Raw genomic sequence first — 12,752 nt, 5'->3', positions numbered from 1 at the left:
AAAATACAGAAGCAAAGCTAAGATTCACCCTTTCCTTGTGAATCTAAGTAAAATGTTACTTTACTGTATCTTCAAAACAGCTAATGAACATCGTTTCCAGAGTGGCTCATATGTTGACTACCCACATAACCATCATTAGTTAATGCTTATGAAAATCAGACTTCTTAATGATTTTCCAGATTTATTTTGTCTTTGTAGTAGCTACACAGTAGAATTTCCCACCAAAAGATATTTAAAGCATGTCTATAAAACGAATTACAATTTTAAAGTGAGCAGCACCCAGAAGTAAACCAAACTGAAAGCTTGTTGGTTTTATTTGGTCAGACCACAAATCTGATATGACTTCATTTCTCTGGGGCTTGGAATAGGTTAGTTGTTTGCTGTTTAACCCTCCCTTTTTTTCCCCTGTTGTTGCAGCCTTCTCAGTTTGAAAGCTTGTGCAACACTAGTCTTATTCTCACAGATACTATTAAAAAATCAAGGGGAAAAATAATGTTTCACAATCATAGTCAGATCTTGGATAGAAAGCTTCCTTCTCGTGATACTTAAGCTCAAGATTTTCCATTAAAGAAATTGTTCTGTTACTTTAGTGGGAAAGAAAATCACCATGTTCCTCTTAGTTGTATATATGTATCTACTTGCACCATTTGAACAAAACACCGTTTTTTTTTTAAATTAAGGTACCATTGATAATCTTATGAAGGTTTCACATAAGCACATTGTGGTTTCAACATTCACTCATACTGTCAATCCCTCCCACCCCATTGCAGTCACTGTCCATCAGCATAGTAAGACACTACAGAGTCATTACTTGTCTTCTCCGTGCTGTACTGCCTTCCCCATGACCCACCTATATTGTGAGTGCTAATTATAGTGCCCTATAATCCCCTTCTCCCTCCCTCCCCACCCACGATCCCCAATCCCTTCCCTTTGGTAACCCTAGTCCCTTTGTGGAGAAAACAGACTCTATATTAACATCAGATCATTTCATTTATGTAAGTAACAGTTGCAATTTTTTTAGGTAAATTTTTATTTACTAAGTAATAGCTCAACTGCAATAGTGGCAACTATTCCAGCTTTCTCCAAGACTTTAAGGGGGATAGGAGGATGTCAGTGTGCACGCTTAGATAAGCTGACAGTATTTGTAGACATTGGGCACCATTTCTGTGGAATGACTTGGGTAAACACCTATTGTCTATCTGCCATTTCTTCATCTGCCATCAGGTGATGTTTTGTCAGTATTAAGTGATTAAGAAACAACTGGAACATGTTTATCCTGCTTTCACTTGAGTGAAACTTTGAGGGACATAGTTTATTCTTTGTATAAGTATTAATCTTGTTGAAAAAAATTTTCAGGGCATTCCTTTTTGTCATTAGCTAGTGATACGGAGTGACTATAGTTTTCTTGGCAAAATATTTGAATATTTAAAAGTTTTTTAAAGAATGGAGTCTGTTACACAAAGTCAGAAGAGAATTCTAAATTTCATTGTTCCATTCCTAACTTGGAGGAATTTTATTAACCAAGGGCAGTATTTAAGAGCAGTGCTGAGCCAACTAAACCAAGAGTTTGTCTTTCTAGCTAGACATTTCTTGACCCTTCACAGAATAAAGGTACATGACTATGACTTAGTACCTCAACTGGTGTAAAATGCAGAAAAGGATATATATTTGATTTTGTAGTATTGGAGCAAAGAGTGTGAACTACTTCCTTGACAAGAGTGTTTGGTCATACATGCATTTGCACACTGACTCAACCATTCAATATCTGGCAGTATATATATTGAGGGAAATAATTTCGACTATAGGTTCTGCCTTTGTGTAGTAAATGAGTGTTGTTACTGGTAGACTTGATGGGTATACCTTATAAAATATATCTCATCTTACTAAGTTTTGTTAAAATTTGAGTTCATAGAATAATTAACCTGTGATTTAAAGCCAGAGTTATTCTGTTTCTGAACTCAAATTATTTTATCTCAAAACTGCTTATGTAGTTCATGTCTGTTATCATTACCACAAGAAGGGTTGTCATCCCTTCCGTTGCCTCATAACTTTTCTTTGACCTTTGAAAGATTAGTTAACTTTCAGGTTTTTGCTCATGGTGCTAAAGAGTAAACCCTTATTAAGTAGTTTCTACCTAGTTCAGTATCTTAAGGAAAAAGACAATTGTAATAACAATATCAGTCAGTTACTAGTGCCCTACTTTTATGGGGTCCATCACAGACTATGTTTACAGTTGAGATTGTCATTAAAAGAAATTGGAGCAAAATGTCTTAGATGAGGAACAGAGTAAATATAGTTATTTTCTGCTTCAGGGATCTGATAAAATAATGACTGGCCAGTAAAATTATTTTACATCTACTAAGTGCATGAAAAGAAATATAATTTTCTGCCATCAATATACACAGTAATCAAGGTAATTTTAATATTTACTCAGGTCACTAAATTAAAAACAAAATAAGTATTGCCTGAGGTCCTATGATAAATGAAGTTCTTGGTATTCTTATGTTTTAGAGTTTGTTATAAAATTGCATGGAATCCAGTGGTTTGACCCAAGTATAGAGGTACCTGCGACCTTATGATCTGAGTTTTTGTTTCCTCTTCTTTTCTATTCTAGCCTTTTCATGTAAGCGTATGCTATACCAAATGCCATATGTTAAAAATTATATGTCTGTTTCTTTTCATTACAGTCTAAAAAGCTCCAAATCAGATGGCCAACAGACACATGAAAAGATGCTCCACATCGCTAATTATCAGAGAAATGCAAATTAAAACTACAATGAGGTATCACCTCACACCAGTAAGGATGGCTGCCATCCAAAAGACAAACAACAACAAATGTTGGCGAGGCTGTGGAGAAAGGGGAACCCTCCTACACTGCTGGTGGGAATGTAAACTTGTTCAACCATTGTGGAAAGCAGTATGGAGGTACATCAAAATGCTCAAAACAGACTTACCATTTGACCCAGGAATTGCACTCCTAGGAATTTACCCTAAGAATGCAGCAATCAAGTATGAGAAAGATCAGTGCACCCCTATGTTTATCGCAGCACTATTTACAATAGCCAAGAATTGGAAGCAACCTAAATGTCCATCGATAGATGAATGGATAAAGAAGATGTGGTACATATACACAATGGAATACTACTCAGCCATAAGAAAAGGGCAAATCCAACCATTTGCAGCAACATGGATGGAGCTGGAGGGTATTTTGCTCAGTGAAACAAGCCAAGCAGAGAAAGAGAAATACCAAATGATTTCACTCATCTGTGGAATATAAGAACAAAGGAAAAACTGAAGGAACAAAACAGCAGCAGAATCACAGAACTCAAGAATGGACTAACAGGTACCAAAGGGAAAGGGACTGGGGAGGATGGGTGGGTAGGGAGGGATAAGGGGGGGAGAAGTAGGGGGGTATTAAGATTAGCATCCATAGCGGGGTGGGAGAAAGGGGAGGGCTGTACAACACAGAGAAGACAAGTAGTGATTCTACAACAGGTTGCTACGCTGATGGACAGTGACTGTAAAGGAGTATATAGGGGGGACCTGGTATAGGGGAGAGCCTAGTAAACAAAGTATTCGTAAGTATTCGTCATGTAAGTGTAGATTAATGATTAAAAAAAAAAAAAATGCAGTTCCTATGTGGTGACCTCTAATGAGTTCTACACAATAATATAAAGGACATATAAAAGTGTAGGCAAAGGGTCTGTTTGTGTTTATACAGAGGATCAAAGCCTAATTTGGCTACCCCGAAAATGAACTAAGAAACGATATGAAAGAGAACTTCCAACATCAGCACTCTCGGGAAGACTCATGCCAGAAGATGATCATCAAAAAACCCCAACAAAGATCCACGCACTGCTACAGCTGTAGATGCACTCATCCCACCAGCTCCTGGACTTGCCATGGGAATGAAGGAGATATCTAAGCTGGCCTGTGCATACAGTAAAACAACAAATTTGACTGGATCTATACTGTTGGAACTCAACCAAGAATTAGGAGAAGTGCAAATTGTAGCGCTCCAAAATCTTACAACTACAGACTATTTACTGTTAAAAGAACATATGGGATGTGAACAGTGCCCAGGAATGGGTTGTTTTAATTTGTCTGATTTTTCTCAAACTATTCAAATTCAGTTAGATAATAACCATCATATCATTGATAAGTTTTCACAAATGCCTAGGGTGCCTAACTGGTTTTCTTGGTTTCACTGGAGATGGCTGGTAATTACAGGTATGCTTTGGTTATGTAACTATACTCCTATTATGTTAATGTGTGTGCGCAATTTAAGTAGTAGCTTAAAATATATACATGCTGAAGTTACTCTACAAGAAGATATGTCAAAGAAATAATCAATCTTCCCATGTTTTCTCCCGCCTGCTACTTCTATAGCTTTTCTTCTTCCTTCCTAATTACAACGAATTCTTAAATAGAATTCGTGCCTCATATCAAATTTACCGAGTATCATAACTCCTCCAAGTGGTAAAGATACCTCAAGACAAATGCTGGGCATAGAAGCCACAGGGCATAAATATGCAAAGAAATAAAAAGCTAACCATTTCAAACAATAAGGCTTCTCTCTCACTTACCAACTTAACATTTCCCTGTGTGGCCCCGGAAGATGACTGGTTAGCCAGAGACGGGTAAGATTCCTCAAGGGAGGAACAACCTAAGACAGGCACAGTCGCTGGGGGGTCATCAGGTGAGAAATTGGGGATCAACAGAGGTGAGGCTTAGAACCTTACCCCCCCTGTTCTGAGAGAAATCTTCTGCATATGTGGATGTTTTATTGCCCTTGTCTAGCTTGGATTAACACATAGTCTACAGGCACACACCTGATCATCTACATTTGCTCTCTTACAACACTAAACTATGTTTTCTACCTTTATGTTGTATCTACCTACCACTTCAGCATCTTATTAAAAATAATAAAGAGAGAAATGTGGTATCCACATATAAATCAAGTATAAAAATCAAATGTGTATTCATATTTGAACTGACTGTTTATAGTTCATAATGCATGAGCAAAACCAAAAGTTTCTGTGATGACTGCCCTTGTACTGTTCACCATGTAACTTATTCACTATGTAAGAATTTGTTCTCCATGTAAGAACTTGTTCGTTATGCTTCAGAAGATTGGAGACTGACGAAAATTAGGCTTGGGGTGGATTAATGATTTTGCATTGAGCATTGACTCCCCTATACAGAATTTTATTGTTGTTAACAACCATTTGATCAATAAAAATGAGAGATGCCCTAACAACAACAACCAAGAAAAAGTACACACTTCCAATTGTAAAATAAATAAGCAACCGGGATGTAATGTATAGCATAAGGAATATAGTCAAAATATTGTAACAACTTGGTATGGTGATAGCTGGTACTTAGAATTATCATGTATATAAATGTTGAATCACTGTGTTGTACACCTGAAACTAATGTAATGTAATACTGTGTGTCAACTACCCTTCAATAAAAAATAATTATCTAAAAAAAAAAAAAAAGCTCCAAATCAAAAAGCAGTTCCAGGACACCTGCAAAATCCAAACCAGACAGTACAAAGCTTTAAGAAAACACTTACGGGAATCTACACCAAAGAGTGAGCGCAAAGCTGTTCTGAAACGGCTTAAGGAGGAGCAGACCCGGAAGTTAGCCATCTTAGCTGAGCAGTGTGACCACAGCATTTGTGAAATGCTCTCCACTCAAGCCGTAAGTTTATTTTACTTAGGCAAAACAAATATGTGCCCCTTTCCTTCCACCACATTAATAAAATCCCAACAAAGATGGAAATGAAAACTCTGCTGCACCTTGGGAAATAGTGCTGCTCATCCATATTCTTATTGTTCTCAGCATTGCTTGGAAATATGCATGATGCATATATAATCCTCTTTGATACACTTGGACATGAGGTTCTTCATAGGCTCTCTGCTGGTGCCTTGCAGGGGTTTAGTACATACACCAACAGCGTATCAAGATTGGAGAAGCAGCTTTGTTAAGCAGTGTTTGAAAAGTAGTACTTGATTGGGAATCCAGGTGGTTCCATTTGAGTGCAGATACAAAATATCTGCTATGAAAGTTTAGAGGCGTTTTCTTAATGGACCAGATAGTAAATATTTTAGGCTTTGTGGGCCAGGAGGAAAAATTGAGGTTATTATGTGGGTATTTACATTGCCATTTTAAAATGTGACCATTTCAGAATGTAAAAACCATTCCTAATCAGTGGGCTGTTGAAAAACAAAAACAAAAAATCAGGTAGCTGTTCAGATTTGGCCCATAAGCTGTAGCATGCTTGTCCCTGTTCTATAGTTATTTCCATTGGAGAGAAAAGATTCAGTCTTACATCAATCAGATTCTATATTTTTCTTTAAAAAAATAATGATTATTTAGGCATCATCCAAATAGCTTATGATAGCTTTATCCTTATAATGCTATCATTGGTGCTGTGTTTTCCTTTTTCAGAGATGTTTACTGAAAGATGTGAGAGAGAACAGCTGTGCCCTATAGAAGAGTAGTCTGTCTTAACTTACACCTCCTCCTTTCCAGACGTCATGAAAAGATAGCTCATAGCTCACAGGAGGATATATCTGTTTTCTTTCTCTCTTTCAGCTGCGTTTGGATGAAGCACAGGAGGCAGAGTGCCAGGTTTTGAAAATGCAGCTGCAGCAGGAACTGGAGCTGTTGAATTCATATCAGAGCAAAATCAAGCTGCAGGTTGAGGCACAAGATGATCGAGAGCTTCGGGAGCTTGAACAGAGGGTCTCCTACCGCAGGGCACTCATACAACAACAGGTATAAGTAATAGGAAAAAGTAATTGTGGTGGGGCGGAGCCAGGATGGCGGCATGAGTAGAGCAGTGGAAATCTCCTCCCAAAACCATATGTGTGTATATATATATATATATTGGTATCATTAATCTACAATTACATGAAGAACATTATGTTTACTAGGCTCCCCCCTTCATCAAGTCCCCCCCACATACCCCTTCACAGTCACTGTCCATCAGCGTAGTAAGATGCTGTAAAATCACTACTTGTCTTCTCTGTGTTGTAGAGCCCGCCCTGTCCCCCCCCATATTATACATGCTAATTGTAATGCTCCCTTTCTTTTCCCCACCCTTATCCTTCCCTTGCCACCCATCCTCCCCAGTTCCTTTCCCTTTGGTAACTGTTAGTCCATTCATGGGTTCTGTGATTCTGCTGCTGTTTTGTTCCTTCAGTTTTTCTTTGTTCTTATACTCCACATATGAGTGAAATCATTTGGTACTTGTCTTTCTCTGCCTGGCTTATTTCACTGAGCATAATACCCTCTAGCTCCATCCATGTTGTTGCAAATGGTAGGGTTTGTTTTCTTCTCATGTCTGAATAATATTCCATTTTGTATATGTACCACATCTTCTTTATCCATTCATCTACTGATGGACACTTTGGTTGCTTTCATTCCTTGGCTATTGTAAATAGTGCTGCGATAAAAACATAGGGGTGCATCTGTCTTTTTCAAACGGGGCTGCTGCATTCTTAGGGTAAATTCCTAGAAGTGGAATTCCTGGGTCAAATGGTATTTCTATTTTAAGCATTTTGAGGAACCTCCATACTGCTTTCCACAATGGTTGAACTAATTTACATTCCCACCAGCAGCGTAGGAGGGTTCCCCTTTCTCCACAACCTCGCCAACATTTGTTGTTGTTTGTCTTTTGGATGGTGGCTATCCTTACTGGTGTGAGGTGATATCTCATTGTGGTTTTAATTTACATTTCCCTGATGACTAGCGATGTGGAGCATCTTTTCATGTGCCTGTTGGCCATCTGAATTTCTTTGGAGAAGTGTCTGCTCAGATCCTGTGCCCATTTTTTAATTGGATTATTTGCCTTTTGTTTGTTGAGGTGTGTGAACTCTTTATATATTTTAGATGTCAATCCTTCACTCTTCTTCCTCTATAGAGTGAATTACTCCATCCCTTTGTATTTCTGCTTCACCTTATAAATCTGTTATTACGTCTGATCATATTATGTGGTAGTTTTTTATTTGCATGTGTTTCCATGCTAAATTGTGTTTTTTTTAAAGGGCACTTTAAAAAATGACATATAAGAGGGGACTTGATAATATGGGTGAATATTGTAACCACAATGTTGCTCATGTGAAACCTTCATAAGATTGTATTTCAATGATAACTTAGTAAAAAAAATACATAAAAATTAAACATATCTGTTGAACTAGAATTCTGTAGAGAGCAATGACTATTGGTTTAAGTCCTCAAAATATCTTGAAACCTAATTGAATATTTATTTACAAATACTCTTTATTTATTATTTTTAAAAACTTTGTATAATGGAAATTTTCAAACATACACAAAAATATTAGTGAAATTATTAAGAATTAGTACAATGAAGTCCCCAAATACTCATTACCCAACTTCAACAGTTACCAGTATCTTGCTAATAGTTCATCTGTTTCCCCACTCCACATGCAGCTTTTTAGGGGAGCAGAATATGGGGCAGAGTATCTGGAATATTCTAAAGCAAATCCCAGCATAGAATCATTTCACTCCCAACACAGATAAGGAAATAAGGACTCTTTTACTTTAACATAGTCATAATTCCATTGTGTTAACTAACAAAAGTATAATAAATGTTTAAGATTACCTAATACTCAGTCCATACTTAAATTTCCCTTTGTATCTAAAAAATGTCTTCTTGGTTTATTTAGACTGGGGCCCAAACACAATCTAGACATTGCATTTGATTGTCTTTTAAGCCTTTCGGTCTCCCCTGCCCTTTCTTGTATTATTGTGGACTGGGTCATTTGCTCTGTAGGAATTCTCACATTTGGATTTGGCTGATTCCAACCTCATGGTGTCATTTAATGGATTCCTCTTTACTTTATATTTCCTGTAAACTGGTAATTAGATCTAGGGGCATGATTAAATTAAAAAATTTTTTTCTTTTAAAAATTTTTGTGAGGAATTTTCGTAAGGGTTACTGTGTTACACTTCCTTTTGCATCACATCAAGAGATATATAATGTCTAGTTGTCCCACTTTGAAGTGATATTTGATGAGTGGGTTCAGGTATTCTCATTCATTAACAAGTTCTCCATCAACTTCTTCCCATTGTCATTGACTTTATTATGTATTTTTTCACATTAAAAAAATTTATAGTCAGCTATATGTATTTGTAAGCCTGTGAGTTGTCCAGAACTGATTGTGATGGCTACCCAACCAATAATTTCTAAGTACATAGAGTGTCCTAACTTCTCATGAAACTTTATAGTTTTTGTTTGTTCAGTGCATTCACTTACACTCTTAATCACTTAATGCTCTGATCTGTGTGAAATATGGTATCAGATGAGGTTCCATTTTTATTTTCTTCCAGGTGGTTGGCCACTTGTGCCTGTGTTGTTTTTCCCATTAAATTAATTAGTGCTTTTGTCCTGCATTAAAAGCTTACAAGCTTCATTCTGTTTCTGTTTTACTAATTGCTGGTTACTACACCAATACCATATTTACTTTATTAGAGTGACATGATGGTATGTCTAATAAGGCTAGATTGTCCTTACACATTTTCTTTTTCATTATTTTTACCTAATGGATTTAGTAGCCATTGATGATAATTGCCTTCATTTATTATTTTAATAGAGGTTATTACCTTTGCTTTTAAGAACTTGTTTTTATATATTTTAGCAATATAAGTTATATATGATTCCTACAGTACATCTCTTTGATTTTTAAATGTACATCCTTTAAAATAGCCTGAGTGGACATTTTATGATTCACTTTAAACCACAATAATTATTGCTTCTGTAGTTTATAGATTTTTTTAAATAAATGAGCTTTCTTTTTGCTTCCCCCCCCAAAACACAACAGATAGAAGAAGAGGTACTGACGTTTCAGAATGAATCTACGGAACGAATACAAAGCCTGCTGGAGCGTCGAGCAACACAAATGAAAGCTTTCCAGTCCGAAAGCGAGAGACTAGGTTTTAGTAACCTTGCCCCTGACGCATTCAGCCACAGCTCCTCCAGAGCTTCTGATTGGCCTCACAATCCAACTGGGGGTCCAGGACCTCACTCGGGGCATCCCATAGGTGGCCCACCACAAGCCTGCGGCCATCCAATGCAAGGTGGGTCCCTAGTCATGGAGGTCACCATTCCACGCCAATGCATTGGGTACCCCGAGGTAGCAGTATGGGAGTTGGCAATGGCCCTCAGGCTCTGAGGCGGACAGCTGCCGGGGGACGGACCGAATAGGGCATGAGCAGAAGCACGAGCGTCACTTCACAAACATCCAGTGGGTCACACATGTCTTACACGTAACTTAATAACTGAGAATGGCAATTCCGCTGAGCTGGCCGCCACTACAGACATCACCCCAGCAGCCTCCTCACTTGGCTAATACCGTGTGGAAGCTGAGTGCATGTGGTATATTTTACTCATTTTTGTAAAGCGTTTTGTTTTGTGTTTACTAATTGGGATGTCATAGTATTTAGCTGTTGGGTTTTGTGTTTTTTGTTTTTAACTTTTGGGGAAATTTTATGAAAAGGGGAATTGGTGTGTATGTGTATTTATCAAATATGCAGACACACACACACACACACATAATGCACGTAGGAAAAAGAAACTGGTTAGATAGGGTATTTTCTGAAAACTCCAAAAACAGAATTCAGCAGTGGCCTGAGTCATCATCACCTTTGGGCAACTCTATCCTAAGAAATTTGTGAAAAGATCTAAAGCCTTTCTCCGTATACCCCACCCAGGTTCTTATGAGCCACTCACAGCAGGCAGCATATGCCAAAACAAGTTATTATGGAAACACACCTGTATCCCCTCACCAATGTATTTTGTTTATTAAATAAATGTATTTTGTCTGACTTTGGTTTATTAAATTGGCCTCATTTGAAGTAGGAAAAAAAGTGGAAATCCATGAACACTAAAGGGTTGCATTGACTTTTTCAGAGAGTAGAAGACAACCTAATTCTTTTTCTCAATGCTGCAAGTTTGTCACTGATTTTTTTTTTTTTTTGGTCCATTCAATTGTGCCTTCTTTGAGGCATGGTGAGATGGAGGTGCTTCAGGGGGTCACAAGTTTTGTGGGAATTGCTTCACAGCACTGATCTGGGTCATCTTCAGTACCATCAATACTAGTTGTGAGACCTTAACCACAGCTTCTCTGACCATGATTCAAAAGAAATAGGAAAACAGGTGGTTTCTGGTTTGAACAAATGAACCAGTGTGAGACTCATCAGCCATATTATGGTTCTCAGAGTGTGTGTGTCTGTGTGTGGGGAGTGTACAGTGGGCAGCCCAGGGCCCAGCCTGAGAGCCTCAGAGATGCCCGTCTTCCAGGCCCTTCCCAACTTTGCAATGGAATTAATAACTGGGACGTCTGGCTTTGTAAGAAGTGAATAGATTCGGATCAGAAAGTAGATGCCATTTCATCATAGAGGTCTTAAATAGACTCGGAGAACAGGATCTAGCTACTTTGACTGTTTCATTATATTCTAACAGACCAAATTAAGGTCTATTCACAGTCTCAGTCTTTTCATAGGGCACCCAGATAGGTACAACTTCTCAATTTTATCTCTGCAAACTAGTGAGACATACACATGAAATAACTTTCCCAAGGTCATGATCAGATGAAGTAGAAACAAGAAGCCACATCTCCAAACTACCTCAGTGCTCTATCCCCCACACAAGTTACTAATTGCCCTCTGGAAAATATCTCTACATAGGTACCATTGATAATCGGGGAATTTTGAGCTTGCTGGCAAATTATTAGCCCAGAGCAGGAGGCCAGGTTGTTGATTAAACAGAGCTGCTACTGGTTAATGTTGGGCACAGAGGCTAGATCTACAGAAGCAGCACCTAGAGGATGGAGGGCAGACAGGGGGCTCTGCCAGCTCCACAGGCGGGCGAGCATGGCTCAGCACACAGAGAGCTTCAGAGGACAGACAGAACATTTCTTTCTGGACATTCAAAAAATAATGACATGCCATCATTGCAGGGAAACTGTAATTTATATATTATTCAGAGGCAAACGAGTTGGAGAGAGATTTTTGTTCAGCCACACTAGTGATAAACACTCGGGCAAGGTACTCTCTGATTACACAGGATGGCTGAAAGGCTAGAGATGTTTATTTTTTGATGCATTGGTGTCTTCTATTGTTTGTTTTCATGAAATTCCACTTTTCAAACTTTTAGCTCTTCCTGGACACTTTAGTGCATGATTACTGGCTATTTTAAAACATCCTCTGGTCACTTTAGCAGAGTTATTTTAATTAAAATCTTTATGTCATCTCCCAACTCTCAGGATCTGGATCAGGTCTGTGATCTAATCTTCAAGTACATAAACCAACCAGACAATTTTATAAGCCATTGAGCTCAATAGCATTATTTCAGTTCACTGGCTCTCAGATGAGAAGAGACCTTACATCTAATCTAGGCCACCTTATTTCCCCACACATGTCCTTCTATGATGTGTGCCAAGTGGCAGTCCAGGTTGCATATCCCACCAATGATGTGGCGCTTAAACTGCCTCCTGAGGCATTCATTCCATCTCTGGGCACCCAGATAGGTGCAACTTCTCAATCTTATCTCTGCAAACTAGTGAAGGCACTTTCTGATGCTGTCCTTTGTGGCTTGGCTGTAGAATCACTGATAGTCATTGGCATTGTTACCAAGTTCTACCAAAGTGACCAAGTATATCTGCTTATTTAAGCAGGGAGAGGATTCATGCTGAAGTTCATTTCTAAAGAGAGAGAGATCT

The 12,752-nt window shown here is 38.2% G+C and overlaps 1 protein-coding gene across 1 annotated transcript in view; it reads left to right on the top strand.

Moving 5' to 3' along the window:
• Positions 1-11,369, top strand: part of LOC118908927 (serine/threonine-protein kinase TAO1-like) — a 55,252-nt gene extending 43,883 nt beyond the window's left edge. The window contains 4 exon segments of the mRNA XM_057499494.1: positions 5,503-5,706; positions 6,604-6,786; positions 9,855-10,115; positions 10,118-11,369. Of these exon segments, the coding sequence (XP_057355477.1) occupies positions 5,503-5,706; positions 6,604-6,786; positions 9,855-10,115; positions 10,118-10,303 (834 nt within the window). The 3' untranslated portion in view covers positions 10,304-11,369.
• Positions 11,370-12,752: the final 1,383 nt, after the last annotated feature.

Source organism: Manis pentadactyla, chromosome 4 (assembly GCF_030020395.1).
Source record: "Manis pentadactyla isolate mManPen7 chromosome 4, mManPen7.hap1, whole genome shotgun sequence".
In the NCBI taxonomy this organism is placed as follows: Eukaryota; Metazoa; Chordata; class Mammalia; order Pholidota; family Manidae; genus Manis; species Manis pentadactyla.
The sequence above is the reverse complement of the archived record's forward strand: the minus strand, read 5'-3'. Positions and strand labels throughout refer to the sequence as shown.